This window comes from Pocillopora damicornis, chromosome 3 (assembly GCF_964200805.1).
Source record: "Pocillopora damicornis chromosome 3, jaPocDami1.2, whole genome shotgun sequence".
NCBI classification, from domain to species: domain Eukaryota; kingdom Metazoa; phylum Cnidaria; class Anthozoa; order Scleractinia; family Pocilloporidae; genus Pocillopora; species Pocillopora damicornis.
Window position 1 is genome coordinate 23436908 of NC_142672.1, and position 21000 is coordinate 23457907.

At 36.1% G+C, this 21000-nt stretch overlaps 1 protein-coding gene across 1 annotated transcript in view; it reads left to right on the plus strand.

The window, feature by feature from the left end:
- LOC113674490 (uncharacterized) overlaps positions 1–3188 on the plus strand; it is a 7169-nt gene extending 3981 nt beyond the window's left edge. The window contains exons 6-8 of the mRNA XM_027190966.2: positions 726–829; positions 2053–2106; positions 2444–3188. Of these exons, the coding sequence (XP_027046767.2) occupies positions 726–829; positions 2053–2106; positions 2444–2532 (247 nt within the window). The 3' untranslated portion in view covers positions 2533–3188. The remainder of the gene's footprint in view (positions 1–725; positions 830–2052; positions 2107–2443) is intronic.
- Positions 3189–21000: the final 17812 nt, after the last annotated feature.

Sequence of the window (21000 nt, forward strand, 5' to 3'; positions counted from 1 at the left end):
CGACGATAACGATAATTGTATCGAAAAGAGTAAGGACAACGATTACGTTTACAATTACAAAAAGGACAGGAATGATGGTAACAATAATGATACAGAGCGAAAAAAAATTTAACACTGATGAAATTAGTACTTTTGGATAAGTATAAGTAATAACATGATTTCGAGTGCAATCTGGTGTAAATAAATATGAGTAAATTTTTCAAAGACAACAAAACAGCACAAAGCCGTGGTGCTTGTTACAACAAACTGCACTCGAAATCATGTTATTACTTGTTGATTATGCACATGAAAAAATATCGCAGAAAATCAAGACGGACGCAATTTTTAAAGAGTGCGCGCGCTATAAGTAATTTACACCCGCGTTTCAACTTTGCTTTGGTTGAAAATGGCTTTGGGTGGAAAGTTCGGGGGTAGAGAGGGTAGGTTTTTGAAACTTCTCAGCCAACTGGCATTTTTTCTTTGAGGCTGGATGGGGTTTGTGTTATGTGTTATTCATCGTAGTTGAAAGCCTGCACTGCAGGATTGATATTTGGGCTTGTAACCTTACACAAGACAGCCACCGGGCCAACACTCCATGGCTGGAGGTCGGCTGAGTGTCAAAACCATGCCTTTGGTCGAGAGGGCATCGCTAGAACCGAAGAAAATGCAGGGGGCTTAACGTATCATCATTATCATTGTTACTCATAATTGTTACTATTAGTACCATTAATATTGTTTTTTTTCAGGTGTCCACGCATAATCATATCACATTCTTTTCCGTATCATTGGGAGACTAACACTTGTACAAACCAGACGAATGGGTATAGAATTGCCGGCTGGTGTCACAGAGGTAAAATCAGAAATAGAATGATGTCTACCTTTTTCTGTATTCTCGGTGTTACCTCTTAAAAAAAAAAAAGAATTGAGGTGACCAGGTTTTTTTCTCGTTCAGGTAGTGAACTGATCCGAGAGGAATCGCAAGTTATTTTATTTTATTTTTGTCTGGCTTATTTTGGCACCTTAACACTGTGTATTTTACATTTCACGATCTTTTGGGGCAAGGAAGTTGATGTTTGGAAAATAAGAAGGATATTTTCTTTAATTCGTGATAATTGACATGTTTGCAGGCCGGCACTTAAAATGAGCGTGAAGCTGTGTCTCTTATTGCAACGCCTAACACTTAGCTGTCAATCATTATAATTTCTCCAGTGATTGTATATTAATAATAATAATCATAATCATAATTATAATAACAAATTTATTTAAACACAATAAAATTACGGCATAGCTGATATGCTCGTGATAAGTCAAGTCTAAAAGGAAATTACACTCGTGATTGAAACTACAAACATATGATGAAGATTCTACCTAAATTAATGCTAATAAATTACATATGTTAAATTCAAATGGTAGTTTCTTAATTAAACGTTTGGAATAATTGTTCAATGAGCTCAGTGTTCATTCTCAGTTCACTGCCAATCTGTTCCAGAGTACAGTGCTGACGTACTGGATAGACTGGTAGTTTCCTTTTATCAGTGTTTAAAAGACTTCAGTTGGTGAACACCAATCCAGGCGGAAAATAATTTTAGCGGCCTTACGCATGAAAGTTGTGTTGACAGACTTATTGCCCAATGAAGATATGATAAAGATGTCTTTGCTGGCCTAGGTATACATGCGTCAAGAGAACCGCGCTCTGTGACTCTGAGTAACCGCGGACACTTTTTTTTCTAGAATACGCTTCCTTCAGGATAGATAACATATACTTCTTGCGCGAAGATAAATTTCATTACGTAATGTAACATTTGCGGAGATTTTTACTCAGAGTTAGAGCTATAGGTCAGTTAATGAATGGATTGAAGATTACAATACCACAAGGGAAAGTTCGACGTTTTCTTATCTAGATAGCACCAACATGAAACATCACGGACCTAAGCGGCCCTTTTAAACTAGAAATCTACTTATCCTTTTTTTTTATCATCACTGCTATCGTCGTTATCGCTGTTATCATTATTAATGATTATTATCCCCATTTTAATTATTATCTCTTTCGTTTTTTTCAAATTGTTTTCTCAGTGTTCGATGGACATGACGATGGCGAGTGTGGCTCTGTATGGGGTTCATCTCAATGTAAGAATGGATGGCAGTTGACTATTATCTCTTATCAAAAATTAATAATTATACAGAACAATTATTCACCGAAGGCGAAGTGAATATTTTTCGAATACTCACCGCGATGTAGTCCAGCCTAAGGCGAATAATCGCTTTAATATAATTGCTCAGATTTGTATATATACTTTTTTCACTTGTGTTGATTACTCGTATCAAGATAAGCAAGCACTTTTAAAAAGTTTTTTTAATTCCTTCAGCAAACACCGGAATTAGCTGTGATGGTATAACCATGAATTAGACTTTCCAACCAAATTCCAATCAAATAATTCCAAATTTTATCTCATTCATTCAACAGACCCTCAAAGACGAGCATTGTATGGTTATACACCGTGCAGCCACGGTGGAATCTTCAAAAACAAGTGCGGGATGTTGTTTGTAAAGTGATCCTAGGAGAGATTCGATGGAATGTGTTTTGTTTTGTTTCAATGTCACTATAGTCCTGTGATGACGCACCGCTATTCCTAAAAACGAAAGAGATTTTTTCTCTTTTCTTCCAAATATGGTGTCACTTTAAAATTTATTTAGCTTCAGTCATAAGCTTAAAAAGAAAATGATTAGACTTTCAAGGTCCTTGCTATCATATAAAACCTGCACCAATATTTTAGCCATACTTTACCTAATCAGGTGATTATCTTATAGAAACGTAAATTATGAAAGATTACTTAGGGGTCCCTATCTTCTTTAGGCGCAGATAGATACCCATATGATTCCTATGACATCATGACAATTACATTTGAGTATATTTGCTAAATTCGGGTTCTCGAAAATTGTTCCTTTTCGTACTCTAAGAAAAGGTTTGCTGAAATCCCAGAAAGAAAAAATAATTGACAGGTCAGTGTCCTCGTTTGGGAGAAAATTATAATATAAATATTAGGTGATCTACGATCATAGAGAAAAAAGTTACTATTGTTTGTATACATGTGCGCGCGCTAGTTTGGTTTGAAACAGGTATGCATAGTGAGGATGCGTAATGTAGTACTACTTGAGAGGGTCAACTTCATTTAACAAGGAAACTGTCTGTAAACGTAGTAAAAGTAGTAATGAAACTAAATAAATTTCCCCTCCAACCTTTTTCGAAGCGTATTATTATTTCTCTTACATTTGTGTACTCCTTGTGATATAGGTCACCCACAACGGATACAATCCAAATACAAACTTCCTCTTCCAACGCCCGCATTGTACAATTCCAAGGTCCTCCTGAGGCATGAAGCTCCGCGCCTCGTACAGAAAGTTTAGTTTTTTGACGATTAATGCATGCCGAGAGGGTTTTATTGGATGCCTTTCGGGATCGCACGATAAATCGACAAGATCGAGTCAGTGTTGCAATTGTGTGCTCCATGTAACTGCACATAAAGCCACGTAAGAACCTGCGCCTCTAACGAAGAACTTTAGCCTTAGCTTATGATCCTTGGAAGAAACCAAATTTCGTTGATTATTTTGATTTTTCATTTATTTCCTGAAAAAGCAGCTTGTTGTGATGACTCTTCCGGCTAAAGTTTTTCTGCCAGCAGGTTACTCCAAACCAAACCCAAACGAAACAAAAACCTAACACAGAACAAAATTTTGAGACAATGAACGGTACTTAATTAGAATCCGAAGTAAAGGTTAATATCCTTAATTGATCAAATTGTTGGTTGCGTTGCTTGAAAAAAAAGGTAAAATTAAAAAAATAAGAGTTACAGCTTCCATATCGGGCACAATTTTCAATGATTTGTGAGGGAAAGTTTATTTATTTTCTTTGTAACACCAATTGAAGTAGTTTTTTCTTAAGTGTAGACTTTACGAAAAAAAAGGTTTTCACGATTTGCCTTTTGAAGTTGGTTGTGATTAGGTAAAGTTGACGTATTCCTTTGACAAAGAATGTTTGACGCCTATAGAACTTAAACAACACATTCATTGTAAGTAGGTACGTAAAGTAAGTCATCCTGGGCAAAAAAAGAAAATAGAATTTTTCAACCAATATGAAAGTGCTGTATGTTTTCGGGCAGGTCACACATCAGCTACTTCCGTTTTATCAATTTATTTGTCCTATCCTTCTCGAAAGTTTTAGTTTATCTTTTTATTTTATCATCTTTGTTATGAGATCTCCAGCCAGCTGTCGCTAAAACAAGTCATTTAAATAAATTGGGTTTGTATCGTCACGTATCGGGTTACAATGGTCTATTCATTCTTGTTTACCCGATGTCCCCTTCGTGCTTGCCCTACAACAAAACAGAGCAAAGACAAGGCTTCTCTTTTTGTTATTTATTGCGAAAAAAAACCTATAGTTTAATGATTCATCTCTATTTCTCTCTTTCTCTTTGGAAAGTGGACATGTAAAGATCAATATTAAATTATAATTCAACGCTCGACACGAAAAACAAAAGGTTTTTTTTCCTTTTTTCCTTTTTTAATTTTGAAATTGAGAACCCAGCAAAATTTTTCATATGCTTCCAGTCTTGTGCAGAAATACGGCAAGAATGGCCTAAGGCGGAAAGTGAATATTATTGGATACGATTGGGAGCAGAGAAGTTCAATTTTATTGTGATATGATGAACTACGGTAAGCCCCAAGTCAAATAATTCCTTTCAGTCAAGACTTTTATATTTTTGTATTAAAGCTCGCTTAAGCCTTAGAATCTATTGGAACACCAATGTTTATTTATTCTTTGTTGCTGAGTTTTCAGCGGTAGTCATCTTATTCAATCAAGTTCACCAATTCAATCCAACAACATTAATTGAAAAAGGAGAATCTTTTCCTACCTACCACGCTAAAAAGACTCAAAAATTACCCCAGAGTAGTGACTATGATACATTGCGTTGGATCCTGTAGCTCGAATTTAAACTTCTAAACCTGTTCTGATCTAGAATATAGGAGATTACTGGTTAAAAAACCGGCAAAAATTAAACTAAGATGAAGACAAATGTTCACCCAATTAAGAGTTAGGGTTTGGAACTCTCTGAGCACGCAGAATCATTGTTGTGGACGTGGTTGTTATTGTTTTTGTTGCTGATGTTATTTTCTTAGTTTTTCATGTTTATTCATATATTAATTTTAAGTGTTCTTACTTTTTTCTTTTACACTCAGTCCCTGACTAATTTAACGAGATGCTTAGTCATGCAATTAAAATGATTGCAATGTCTATTTTCATTAGGTAGCGGTTGAACTTTGGTAGTGACCATTAGCTCCAAGAGCAACGATCACCTTCAAGGCGCTGAAGTACACTGTTTTAAACCCACATTGTGTGTTCCTTTTGTCGAAAAGAACAGCGACATCACGGCGCAAAAGTCAGGAGACGAAGATATACACGAAATGATGCATTTTGAAGATAAATCCGAGAACGTCTCAATTAGGGTTTTGCTTTCTACATTGTGTATCCACTCAGCCTTCTATTTTTGTTTCTGCTGCAAATTTAAAGGAAGGCGCTTAAAAGTAAGTATGCTCATAGAGAACTTGGAAGTATTTGGTTTACTCAGATTCCATTGCGTATGATTTCTCACCTTTAACTTTGGCAGTAATTTTTTTTTTTCAGGAGTCGATTTTTTTTTAGAGTCGATGTTTTGACAAGGAATGTCACTTACACCGTTTTTTATCAGGTATTGCCCACTACATGTTTGAGTTCAATTGCTGTTTCTTGTTAGATCGCATAATTGAATAGTATCTGGCATTCTGATTGGTCAACGAAGCGAAGTATTTAGCGTGGAATTGCAAGTTGAAAACGAGGCTAAATGATATTGTTTCGCGTCCACGTAAACATAGCAACTATCGTCAAATTGTAACAAAGCTTTCTACAATGTCATTTTAAAGTGTTTTCAAAACCATTGTCTCCTTTTGAAGAGCCAAAAGCAAACAAAAGCGTTTTTCAAAGTGAGCTAGAGGTTCTTCTCTGATTTGAAATGAACTACAAGTTCTTGGAGAGGCATATAAAACCTCTTTCGCTTGCGATAACAAGAAAGCTTGAAATCCTGTATAAACGACCCATAAAATAGCAAGCGAAAGTTCAACCAAACGAGACCTAGAAGCTTCAACGGAGGAAGTGCCAGGGTTGATTGTCAGATATTCAGAAGGAAAAAAAAATACCTTTAATCGCGATGTTAAACTTTCAGTGCTTTCACTTGGACACTTCATTCTTTTCGGTTTTGCCACCAAAGAGGTAAAAGGTGTAAATTTTTGTAAAATTTTTTATTGTGCGTTGTGAGAATTTTGCTCTCTAAAAGCCTCAAAAAGATGAAGTTGCTCTTACGCATTTTTCGTGCTCTCCAAACTTCCCGCATGCATCCATAACTCGATATACGCACGCTAAGTATGAACAAATTCTTAAGTATAATTCCTTTTTTTTCCTTATTTTTTTTTAAATTATGCAATTCAAGGAAAATCCATTACCTGACCCGTGAATTCCGCGTTAAAGTTTTACTTGAAAACCGATATCGCACTCATCGCTCCGCGATTCGGTTTTCGCGTGCAATTTAATGCGGAATTCCCTCGTCAGGTAATGAATTTTCCCATAGAATACCTTAAGTAATTACGCATATCCTTTTTGAAATTCAATTTAGATACCAAGTGGCCCAGAAAAATTTCACTCAACATGCAGCTATGGGACGTAAGTGCATGTAAGACAGATGATTTAGAGTCTGCCAATGTACATTATCTTTCTCTCTCGCGTCGGTTAAAATCGTGGTTAAATTCGAAGTCACAAACTCCTCCAATTATCCCTTAAACAATGCAAAAACAGATATCATTGCCTAAGTTTGGTCGGAACGAAAGGGAAAAAATTTGACTCTTGGTCATGAAGCATAGACCTAGCTGGCCTCGAGCCTGGCCCTCCCACTCAGTCAATAAGTCATAGCATCAACGTGGTTTCCTCAAATGTAAAAAATCCAGAAGCTAAAGCTTAGGGTTGAGGTGCTCTCTTCATGTCCCCCTTTCTAACGGGGTGACGTATGTCATTCTGCTTTCCAAAGCGAACACAATGATTAACTCGTGCAGATGAATAGAGTAGGTTCAAAAAGAGAGATTTCTGTATTTTGTCATGCTTTGCTTTGTTTCTTTTTTCTATCTTTACTTTCGTTTTTGTCGAATACAGGTGTCCATGCATAATCATTTTTCATTCTTATCCTTATCGATGGGAGACAAATAGTTGTACAAATATTGACGTGGGCTACCGCATTTACCCAAGTCGCCACGGAGGTAAAAGAAATGATAATATGCGATAATGAGTTATGAACTCTCGTCCTCGTCTGCAAATGAAACGCAGAAGACCAAGAATAACCAGAGACATTCAAATAAGACACATCATTTGGTGGCGGAATTAAGAAATTCCAGAGAGATGAAATTTTGGATCTTAGCTCCGTGCTTTTGAACTTCAAAAGTATTTCATAATATTAGAACCTGTCGGCCGGAGAAAAATTTCCAATTCATATATTTAAGAGTTTGGTGGCAACGAGATGTGAGAGATTGCATCCAGTTGAAGACACACGCGAAGTCAGTTTAGGGAATTTACTGGGAACAAAAACTTGTGTATAATACCCTACCCCCCCCCCCCCCCCCCCTACTCCTCTCACTCACTTACCTCAGATTAAGAATAAAATTTCTCTTTTGGGCGTAACCAAGTGCAGTGCGTATTTTAAATATCAACTCTTTCTCCTTTCTTAATTCACACATCTTGACTCTTTTTGCTTCTGGTCACTAGTCTTCGACGGACATGACGATGGGGAGTGTGGCCATTTGTGGTATTCATCAAAACGTTGGAGAAAATGGCAATTAATTTCAATTTCGAAGTTAATTCTTATTGATAGTTGATTAATAAATTGTCTTTTACACGATTTCCATCTAACATCAGCATGCGTATTCTCCATCTTATTCTCGATACATTTACCAAGGTGCTTACAAGGATAGCATGTCGCTAGTTACTCTAAGGGGCCAAAGAGCCAAGCCTGTATAATCTTCTTATAGTGGGAGAAGTGATGGCCTGATAGCAAATCGCAAGTGCCTGTTTTGCTCTGCTTTTGGGTGAAACTTGAGAGGTTTACTTTCACAATGCCATTCTACCTCATCTTACCCGACGAAATGTAAGACCCCCTCTAATAGATTAACGTTTGAGCCGGGGGAGCACCAAACTTTGATGGCAAAATCGTATATTTCAAAATAGCCCATGACACCCATATTTCAGTCCATTGTAAAATAGACCCTGGAAGACGAACGTCGTAAGGTAATCCACAGTGCCACGGCCAAAATAATCATGCAATCTAATGTTGTTTGTAAAATAACCCTGCTTCGGAGAAATACGGTAAATTATATCGGCCATAGTTTGATGCTACTCTGGTTTGCAGATTTAATGAATGTAACCGAAGAAGTTACAATTCATAGATACAATTCATAGACCTAACTTTTCGACACTCCTGTCTAGAGCCTTCATCAGGGGTGATCTAAACGCTGCAACAAGAGGTCCTTTTATATGATCACTAATTAGCGGCCAAGTACTGGCTTGCACAACTCCATTTAAATAAAAAAACATATTTAGGTTATGTGTTTTGGGCATCATAGTAGATTTGTATATTTAGTTAGAATAATTTAGTAAGTTGAGTTTATATTTTGGAAGGCCATCATTTTCGTGTGCTATTTATGCAACAGACTGCACTTTCTATCGGTTTACCGGGGTTATAACCCACGCAAGACGTTCTGAGACCATAGGGAAAGTTAGGATTTAGCAGTGCAATAAACAATAGGTTTTTGACTAATTAGGGCCCTCGTAATATCTCAGTTGTTCCTTAAAGCTTCGAAGTTCATCTCATTTTCAGGATATGGTCAATTTCCAGGAAATTGATTGTGAGATGCAGCTTCGTTTCCCTATTCTGGTCATTTTCTTCTCATCAAAGATCCTCAACGTCTCCGGAAAATGTCGTCCTTCGACTAAGCGGCTTCCACCTGTCTGGTCACGTGATGTCCACCATGATTGTCTTCAGTCTCTCTGAGTGTTTGAACACGTGTGTAACTAAGTTCCGCTGCAGAGGTTTGAACTTTTGTTCGAAAGATAAGTCGTGTGACTTAAATGACGCAAGAAGACATGTCTACCCAGAAGATTATGGACCAAAAGCAGGATGCATCTACATCGATGTGTCTGAATCACCTAAGGTTTGTCCTTTCAATATATTTCCAATGATAAAACATATTCCCAATGTTAAAATTAATAGTGTATTGATTTATCTCAATTTATCTCTCTCTGTTTGAAAAAATGAACTTGTTAAGATTATGACTGAGTCAAAATTCGACGCTCGACACGAAAAACAAACGATAAGTTTCTTTTCCTTTTTTTTTTCTTTTTTTCAAATTGAGAGCCTAGCAAAAGATTTTATTCTTTTAAGTCTTGTGCAGCAATACAGCAAGAGTGGCCTCAGGCGGAAAGTGGATATTATTGGATAACGATTGGGAGCAGAGAAGTTCAGGTTTATTGTGATATGACAAACTATGGTAAGCCCCAGGTCAAATAACTCTTTTCAGTCACAATTTCCTATTTCGTTACTACAACTAACTTAAGGCTTAGAATCTATTGAAACACCAGTGCTTTTTATTCTTTGTTTCTTAGCTGTTTTCAGCTTTTGTCATCTTATTCAATGAAGTTCACCAATTCAGTTTAACTCATTAAAAAACAGGAATCTTTTATTACCTACCACACTGAAAAGTCTCAATAATTACCCGAGAGCAGTCACTATGATCCATATTGTTGGATCTTGAAACTCGAGTCTAACTTACTAAACCTGAATATAAGAGATGACTGGTTAAAAAAGCTGGCAAAAATCAGCTAAAATCAAACTAAGATGAAACTAGATGCATAACCACATGAACTCGGGCTTCTTTGCTTAAGAATGTTTACAAAGGCATGTAATCTGACAAAGAGTGTTGTTTATTTTACGTTTTGAAAAATTAAAGCCCAAATCTTTTCGATTGTTTTCCTAAACCTCAAGTTTCTTTGTTTTGCATGTTATTATAAATTTATAGGAATTGAAAGGCGCTGCGCACAAATGTCACAAAAAAGAAAGCAGCGGACTCATTTCTAATACGTGTAAATCAAAATAGATCACTGACGATGCAAGTCTGAGTAGATGTTTACAACTTATTTGGTGCATTGCTTTTGGAATAGCTCAAGTGGTGGCATGGATATATATATATATATATATATATATATATATATATATATATATATATGAACAAAGAGAATAAACATAAAGCAATAACAATTATTTATTTTTAATAATTTTAGTCAACTTTTTTCTATCATTTCTATTAACATTTTTACATGAAGATTTACAAACTGTATTGTCCTGAAGATCTATGTTCATTTTGAATTTTGCCAATGACGTCAACAATTGAAGGTATACCATTTATGCATTTAGTGAACTGAATTAGTGGTATGTGACTTTCATTGTATACTAGCAAAGAATAATCATACTTTGACCTATTTGTGGATTTTAAGATACAACTGATATAAAAAGATTCAAAACTCATCAAAAACCCTGTACATTCATTGTTTAGAATACCATCTTCAAGAATTGATTTGCTTGGTAACGTATCTAACAATACTTCACAGTTCTTATTTGAAACTTGTAAACTTACTTCATTTCCACAAACATCAATTGTTTTTGGCAAGTCACTAGTTGAAAACTTTTCTTTTAACGACAGAAGATCACACAGACTTTTGCCATAGTTTACAATACTAGATAAAGTATTGGAATTCTAATAGCTGGATGATTTTGTTTTAGAGTAACAGACAGAGTAGATGGCTACAGAACAACTTTTTTTTTCAAATTTTTTTCAGGCCTTATTTTCACTACTGCCTAAGTAGTGCACATCACTGCGAGGATCACTTTCATTCATGTCTTTATCCGCAGTTCAAATATATGACTTTCATATATTCTTAACCGCAGAACAACTTTGATTGAACTCCTTAATTTCATACATAGTGTTTTGACAAATGAGGCCACTTTCAACTTCACTGATTTTCATCCCTTTTACCTCGAACATGTCATTGTTATGTATACTCTTAAAGTATTCAGCCAAGCTATTCATTGATAATACTTCTAGAAGCACACAAGTACCCTCGAGATGTCATTTATCTTATAAATATCTTGCATGAGAATCAAATGTTTTAAATCCCATGTCGCCTTTACGATAAATAGCAACAGCAGTGCACCCAACTGTTAATATGAAGTTTTTGTAGTCTTCAGATATCAATGATCCAAAAGCTCTTTGCAAAGAAGAACAATATTGATAGCCCTGTATTGTAGTTTCTTGATGCAGTTCCAGTGTAACTTTCGCTGTAGTGCAGTTGATAGTTAGCATCAAACACAATCAGCACTATTGGTAATTCTTATAGCATTAAATAGGACTGTCTAACTAATTGAGACAAACTTGAATACAGCTGATTCCCACCACTCATAATTGCAACAAGATCATTAGTAGAATTAATTACTTGTTTGTTAGAGTCAAACAAAGAACAAAAACTCATTTGAACACATTCTTGTCGTGTATTTTGTCCAAATATTAACTCATAACCTCGACTACAAGGTACCGCAACTGTCTTGCTAGGGTCAGTTTACACTGGAGTAGGACCACGATTCTTTTTTATATCTCTACTTAATTTAAATTCCCAATATTTTACTGCATGGCTCTGAGTCTTGGGAAGACTTGTCAATTTATTTCATGAAAATAATGACAAATACTGACTAACTCTACGTTTTAACATTATTATACGATGATTAAATTTCTCAGAGCATTTAAGTGTAAACTTTGCTACATTTTCTTGTGCTCTACCTGTCACAGAACAATACAGTTTAGATGATTTGGGTTTAGCTGAACGAATACGTTCGCAAACAAACATAACCTTTCTGCTCATGTTCCTCAGACGTTCCATAGTTCGTAGAGGTATTCTACTTGGTTCACGATCACGTCTAGATACTCGACGATGCTCATGGATAGGTTTTAAGCTTACATTAGAAAGTTCAGTAGATAGTTCATTTGATATAGCATAGTTCTCGATGGAAGGTTCACTCAAAAGTATTCGCTCGTAAGTTGATCTCTCGTAAAGTTCGTGGACCGACCCGTTCCGAAAACGCTCTTTAGTGTGGGTCTATCACGAACAGTATGTGCTTTTGTATGTAGTTTGAGCGTATGATATTTACCCTTGAATCACGGGGCATCTTTCTGGCCGCCACGATAACCATGTTTTTTGAAGCTTACCTGGGTATATACTTCATGATTGAATGCCGTATAGTTGCTTTCTTACTTCGCAACTGAAAAAGCATACTCATCGCATGCGCTTTACTTGCTAGACTGCGTTTTGCGTCTAAAGACGGATATAATAGTGAAGCCCAATTTATAACTCGGGCGTTCCACAGGAAGCCCGAGTAAAATATTGTTCAACCAATTAAGAGTTAGGGTGTGGAACTCCCTCACCACACAAAATCGTTGTTGTGGACGTGGTTGTTGTTATTGTTGGCGTTTTTTGCCGCTTAATTTTTCATATGTTTATTTATGTATTTATCTTTTCCTTGACTAATTTAACGAGATGCCTCTATTAGCTATGCAGTAAAATGCTTGTAATGTATAGTTTGTAATGTTGATATATCTTGGACTTTAGTAGTGATTATTAGCTCCAAGAGCAACGATCATCTTCAAGGTGTTAAACACTGTTTTAAACCGACATTGTGTGTTCCCTTTGTCGAAAAGAACAGCATCATCGAGGCGCGTAAATTGGGAGACGAAGATATACAAAAAATGATGCATTTTGAAGGTAAAGCTGTGAGCTGGATTAAAGGCGAATTATTCAATAAATAATTAATATTTTTACTGTTCGGATTAGACTTCCCAAGAACATTCTTGGATACTCTAGAATGTTATCGTAGAAATAAAATAAGTTCTAAATGTTAACATTCATACAATTATATGTTGGTCACCAAGAGTTATGAACTCTTGGGCCCATCGAATACAATTAGCTGGGTTTTTGCGTTCTATACAATACTGTGTATTCGCTTAGCCGTCCTTTTTTCCTTGTATTGCAAATTCCAAGAAAGGTAATTGAATGTATGTATGCATGTAGAGAGCTTGGAGATATTTGGTCTATACAGATTCCATTGCATATAATTTCTCATCTCTAAGCTTGACCCTTTTTTTTCAGAAACTTTTAGAGTTGATGTTATGGAAAAGGGTGTTACTTACTCCGTTTTTTACCAGGTACTACTTATAACAAGTTTGAGTTGATTTGCTGTTTCTTGTTGAATACCATAGGTAATTACGTATATCCTCTTTGAAATTAAATTTTAGGTACCAAGTGGGCCAGAAAATTTTAACTCAACATGTGCCAGTGGAACGTAAGTGCATGTAATATTGTTAAAAGACAAAATTGGTATTTAGCAAGAATCTTCATTATAGGTGATTTTTGACGTATTTGGACGTGAAAATAAATGGAAATAATATATTAGCACAAGCCACCTAGAAAAAATTATAATAAGCCAGTTGATTACTTCTTATTCCTTTTGGCGGTCTCATCTTACTGGTAGAGTTTGGTTACCTTTTCTTTATTATGATCGTCAATTTGACATAGACAATTTTTTTTGCGTAAACTGCGGTTTGCGATTAGACATCAATATATTTTCTTTATGTTGCTAAAAGGTAATTAATTACTAAGAAAATGACTGTACCTTATAAAAATTGATCCCGTGCGGGAATTTCCTGGAAATAACCCTCCTTTATACTTTTACCTCCTTAATACTCTCGTTTTTAGGCTAAATCCATGTTGAATTCCCGATCCGGAAAATAGTTTTTAAATTTGAATTTAGCACGTTCGACACCTCTTTTTCTTAGAGGTGACTTAAGCTATAAACATGCAGTACATTTCATCTTTCGCACTGAATTTGTAATCAGATAACTTATACGGCTTGCACGTAGCTCTTTTGGGGGCGGTACCTTGGGTAGGCTCTTTCCTCTCCGAATTTTCTGTTTATTCTGCCGATATGTAGCAGTCTTCAAGGACTATTTTCTCTTAAGATATCTTTTAAAGTATGATTTTAATTCTGTTAATAAGTTTATTATAATTTTTATATTGTCAATCTAGTTTTTGTTTCGCTCGACCTTGACCATAAGTCTAAGAAATTTAAGGTAGAAAGTCATTTTGTAAAGCGTAAACATCGCGAAGATATCTACTTAGTATGCTAACTCCGCTCTGCATAGCTTAGCGTGAGTCGCTAATTAAGTGCAAAAGCATGACGAAGGTTAGAGATTGACAGCTCAGTACGCGTCACTTTTATAAGCGACGACCACACTTTCCTCGAGAGATCAGAGCTTGTCCCCGTTGTGTTAACTTGCGTAATAAAAGAGGGAATAAAGATATAGTCAACTGAACGACGAGTGTTAGGAAATTACTTCTAACAATATAGATAAATTAGGGTCTGCAGATGTAAATTACTTTTCTTTCTCACCTCGGTCTAAATTGTGGTTGAAGTCACAAACACCCCCTCCCATTATCCCTAAGGCAATGCAAAAACCGATATTATTGGCTGAGTTTGGTCAGAACAGACGATAGAGAATTTGACTCTTGGCCATGAAGCAAGGACCTGGCTGTGCTCTTTTCTTACGTCGTGGCCTCCAGCCAAATATCTTCCTGCCTGGCCCTCCCACTCGCTCAAAAACTCATAGAATTAACATTGACGTAGTGTCCTCAAATGTAAACCATCCATCAGCGACAACTCAGGGTTGAGGCGATCTCTTCATATTCCCCATTCATTTTGCTTTCCAAAGCGAACGCACTTTTCTCTGCTTTTTTGAAAAAGGATTAACTCGTGCATAGTAGGTAGAGATAGAGAGACTATTGTGTTATGTAACGCTTTTTTGTTTCCCTTTTTCTATCTTTACTTTTTTTTTTGTTGAATACAGGTGTCCACGCATTATAATTTCTCATTCTTATCCTTATCAATGGGAGACAAACAGTTGTACGAATATTGACGTCGGCTACCGCATCTACTCCGTTTGCAACAGAGGTAATATAAATATATGTTATTTGCCGGCTGGGAGGTCCGTATGGTGAAAAACTGTGACCGAGGTCTTGAAAATACTGCCCGAGGCCGTAGGCCGAGGGCAGCATTTTCAAGACTGAGGTCACAGTTTTTCACCATACGGACCGACCCTTAGCCGGTAAATAACATATTTATTGTTTTTAAACTTGACGAAATTCTTTCCGAAAGAACCCGAATGATTTATGGACGTAAATACGGCAAGATCTTCCATAAACTGAACAATTTTTGAGTGGGTAAATGGCAGTTAAAATAGAGGTGATGCAAATTTAAGAGAGATGCCTCAGCGAAACATTTTCATTTCCGTAACGATAAAGGTGATTTAAAAGGCTTCCAAACAAACTTTGAAACATTATTTTTACAAGTATCTGTCACAATCTGACACCTGTCAATTAGAGAGCGCGCAAGAAAAAAAAAAGCGAAGGAACATTTGAAAACCAACAGAACTAGTTTGGCAAGGACTGTCACGACAATGTTTTCTTCAAAATCAGTTAATGATCTAACGGAAAGTACTATTCACTCTCATCGACCATTCATTCATGTACGAAGATTTACCTCTGTTCATTAAGTAAACGGCGAGGAAAGTAATTGTGAGTAAATTCAATTTTTTTATTTTGAAGTTGTGAGAGTTTGCTCGTTTGTTTGCTGTAATGGCGTGTTTAACTCTGATCTTTCCTTCACAAAAACTAAATTCGAACGGCACACTCCAACGAGACACAAGGGAATGTAATGTGGCCTTTTCTCAAAAAATTCCTTCAATTTCTGTTGTGCAATTTAAGGTACAAATGTCCAAATTGAACGGAATTGGAAAGACTCACCAGGAGCGTATATTTGTTGTAGAACTTAAATTAAAACTTCGCTCGCTCTTTCACTATGAACAAATTGCTCGAGAAAATTCAGATATTAAATGAATGAAAGTTCCATCGTTCAGTTTAACTGTAACCAAATACCTCACATTCCAACTTTCTGGGTACTTTTTGTGAACGATTAAAATTAATTGCAGAAGGTTTTTAGGCCGCTTGTCAACCAACGTAATGACACTATTGTTTACGCAAATTCATTCTGAAACCAATATTTTTCTGTCAACCAAAGTGATTTGATAGAGAGAAAAGAGAGGATTCATAAGTTATTTTTTGGCTTGAGGTAGTGACCGACGTGTTTGCTTAAAAATACTGCCCAGCCGGAAAACGAGGTATATTTATGAAAAATGACAACGAAAGTTGGGATGTACTCGGCGACTCACGAAAGCGTTACCGTGGCCCGTGGGCAGAGATAGGAAAATACTGACCGGGTAAAGAACCAATCAGATTGCATGATTCGTTACCGTGCCCTCTAAAAAAACAATAAATGTTGATATGTGATGATGAGTTATAAACTCTCTTCCTCGGCTGCAATGACACGTAAAAGACCAAGAATAACCAGAGACATTCAAATAAGGTACGCCATTTGGTGGCGGAATTAAGCAAATCGAGAGAGAAGGTAATTCTAGAACTTAGCTCCATGTTTTTTATTATAAAAAGTATTTTATAATAAAGAGCTATAAGAAATAGTGGCTAGGGAGAAATTTCCAATTTATGTATTTAAGAATTTAGTTGTAACGAGAAGCGAGAGATTGCGCCAGTCACATACGCAAAGTCAGTTTCAGGGCCAACTTGGAACAAAAACTTGCGCAAAATTCCCTTCCCTTTCTGGAATGAGCTCTGATAGTTTAATCATGAACTATCCTTTCCAATCAGATCATTCCAAATTTTATCTCATTCTTTTTTATCCAACAGACCCTCAGAGACGAGCGTTGTATGGCTTTACACAGTGCTCCGGCAAAAGGCATGGAATCTACTGGAAAAAGAGCGGGATGTTGTTTGTCAAGTGATCCTATCTGGGAGAGATTTGTTGGAATATGTTTTGGTTTTGTTTTGTTTTAATTCTGCTAAAGCCCTGTGATGACGCACGGCTACCCCTAAAAACTAAAAAGATTTTATTCCTTTTCATCTTGATATAGTGCTAATTCAAAACTTTGTCAGCTTAAGCTAACTCAAATCACATTAGTTTAGCCCAGAAAATAATGAGAACTTTAAGGTCATTCCTGCACCAAGATTTTTGTCATACATAATCAGTAAGTAAGTTAATATTTTATGAGAAGATTTCGGGGTCCCTGTCTTCTTTAGGCGCAAAAAGAGACCCATATGATTCCTATAAGATCATAAAAATTTTATCTGAGTATACTTGCTGAATTCGTGATTCTGAAAGCTGTTCCTTTTTGCACTCTGAGAAAAGGTTTGCTCCAATTTAAGAAAAAAAAAAGGGATAGGTCACTTGCACCGTTTGCGAGAAAATTATGATTCACATCTTAAGTGATTTAAGACCATAGAGAAAAAGCCACCACTGTTGGTGCACGCGCGCTAGTTTGGTTTGAAACAGTTATGCATAATAAGGAAGTATAGTGTAGTACTACTTGTGAAGGTCAAGTTCATTTAACAGGGAATCAACGCGGTATTACACATAACTGTCTGTAAATATAGTGAAAGTAGCAATGAGACAAAATAACTTTCCCTTGCAGCCTTTCAAAGCGTATTATGATTTCTCCTACAGATACAGTCTAAACCCAAATTAAACCTTCCCTGCCGACGCCCGCATTGTATGATTCCAAGGTCCTCCTAGTGCCTCGGACAAAGAGTATTAAGTTATTTTTTTTCATCATTAATGCTGAGAGGGTTTCATCAGATGCCTTTCGGGATCACGCGATCAATCGACAAGATCGAGTCAGCTTTGAAATTGTGTGCTTCATGTAACTGCATATAAAGCCACGTAAGAAGCTTCACTTCTAACGAATCACTTCCTGTAAAAGCAGCTTGTCGTGAAGACTCTTGCACAGTTTTTCTGCCAGCAGGTAACTCCAAACAAACCCAAAACAAGCAAAAACCTAATATAGAATAAGATTTTGAGACAATGTATTGAACTTAATCAGAATCTAAAGTAAAGGTAGTGCGTAATTGATTGAATTCTTGATAACGTTGCTTGAAAAAAAAAAAGATCAAATAAAAATAAATAACAGTTTCAGCTTCCATATCGGGTCCAATTTTCGCTAATTTGTGTTTCTCTATTTGCCTATTTAAGTTTGCTGCGATAAGTAAAATTGACATATCCTTTGACAGCGAATGTTTGACGCTTAAATAATCTAAACAACACATTTATTTTAAGTAAGTAAACCAAGTCATCTTGGGAAAAAAATGGAATTTTTCAACCAATATCATGAAGTGCTCTATATTAAAATTTATTCTAATTAAATTAAGCCTCGATTTTTTTATTTATCTGTTGCTGGGCTTTTTTCAGATTTTTTCTTATCTTATTCAATCAAGTTCACCGATTCAATCCAACTTAATAAATTGAAAAAGGAAAATCATTTCGTACCTTCTACGCTGATAAAACTCAAAAATTACCCAAGAGCAGTTATTGTGTAATCCTCTTATAGTGGTCTTATAGAAAATCGCAAGTGCCAGTTTTACTTTGCTTTTGGGTGAAACTTGAAAGATTTCCTTTCACAATGCCTGTGTACCTCATCTTACCCAACGAGATGTAAGACCTTCTTTAATAGATTAGCGTTTGAGTCGGGGAAGCACCAAACTTCGATGGCAAAATCGTGTGTTTTAAAATAGCCCCTGACTCCCATATTTCATTCCATTTGGAAACAGACTCTGGAAGAAAAGCCTTGTGTGGTTATCCAATGTACCACGGCGAAAATAATCATGGAACCTGCCTCAACAACTCAGGGATGTTGTTTATAAAATAACCCTGCTTCAGAGAAATATGGTGAGTTACGTCAGCATTCTAAGAATCAATTAGTAAAAGACCGGAATAACTCAGATGGTATAACTATGAACTATACTTTCCAATCGCATTATTACAAATTTTATCTCATTTATCCAAAAGATCCCCAAAGACGAGCATTGTATGGTTATTCACTGTGCTATGGAATGTTCCTTAACAAGTGCGGGATGTTGTTTGTAAAGTAATCCTATATGGGAGAGATTTGAAAAAATATGTTTGGTTTTGTTTTGCTTTGTTTTTGCTTAGTTTTTGTTTTTGTTTTGTTTGGTTTTGTTTGGTTTTGTTTTTATGTTACTAAAGCCCTGTGATAACGCACGGCTACTCCTGAAACGAAAGATATTTTTTTGCTTTTCATCAAAATATGGTGTTACTCTAAAACTTATTTTGCTCAAGCTGTCTCAAATCACAAGCTTAGAAAAGAAAATAATTAGACTTCTAAGGTCCCTGCTATCATACAAAACCTGCACCAAAATTTTTGCCATACTTTACCTAATCAGGGGATTATCTCATAAGTATGTAAATGTTGAAAGATTATTTGGGATACCTGTCCTCTTTTTAGGCGCAGATAGATACCTATATGATTCCTATAAGATCATGACAATTATATTTGAGTATACTTGCTAAATTCGGGTTTCCAAAAATTGTGCCATTATCTTACTCTGGGAAAAGGTTTGCTCAAATACAAGAAAGAAAAAAAAAAATGATCGGTCTCTGTGCTCGTTTAGGAGAAAATTATGATTTAAATCTTAGGTGATCTACGAGCGTACAGAAAAAGCCACTACTGTTTATGCGCGCGCTAGTTTGGTTTGAAACAGTTATGCATAGTAAGGATACGTAATGTTGTACTACTTGTGAAGATGAACTTCATTTAACAAGGAATCAACTGAAATGAAAGCACAAGTAAAAAAACTTAAGCGCGATGACACATAACTGTCTGTAGATGCAGTTAAAGTAGTAATGAAACAAAATAAATTTCCTTTCCAATCTTTTCGAAACGTATTATTATTTCTCTTACCTTTGTATACCCCTTGGGATATAGGTCACCCACAACAGATAAAATCCAAACAAATCAAACCTTCTCTGCCGATGCCCGCATTGTATGATTCCAAGGTTCCTCTGGCGCATGAAGCTCCGCACCTCCTACAGAGGGTTTCCTTTTCTGACCATTAATGCTTAGAGGGTTTTACCAGATACCTTTCGGGATCACACGGTCAATCGACAAGATCGAGTCAGCGTTGCAATTGTGTGCCTCATGTAACTGCACATAAAGTCACGAAAGAACCTTTGCCTCTAACGAAGCACTTAAGCCCTGGCTTATGATTCTTGGAAGAAACCAAACAATGACTAATTTTTCATTTTTTTTCCTGTAAAAGCAGCCTATTTTGATGACTCTTACAGTTTTCCTCACCTGCCAGTAGGTAACTCCAAACCAAACTCAGTGCAAACAAAAGGCTAATATCGATCAAAATTTTGATACAATTTTTTGTACTTAATCAGAATCTAAAATAAAGGTAATGCATAATTGATTGCGCTGCTTGAAAAAAAGAAAAGATGACATACAAACAAATAGCAGTTCCAGCTTCCATACCAGGCTCAATTTTGATCATTTGTGGGGGAAAGTTTATTTCTTTCCTTAAAAAAAATGTTTTTTTACGATTTGCCTTTTCAAGTTGGTTGCGAATAAGTAAAGTTGGCACATCCCTTTGACTGAGAATGGTTGACGCTTATAGAATTTAAAAAACACATTAATTTTAGATAAGTACACCAAGTCATCTCGGGAAAAAAAAGGAATTTTTTCAACCAATATGAAAGTGCTCTATGTTTTGGCAGATCACAAATCAGCTACTTCCGTTTTATTTAATTTATTTTTCTTGTCCTTCTCGAAAGTTTCAGTTTATCGGTTTTATTTCCTCATCTTTGTTATGAGATCTCCAGCAGCCATCTGTCGCTAAGACAACTCACTCAAATGAATTAAGTTTGTATCGCC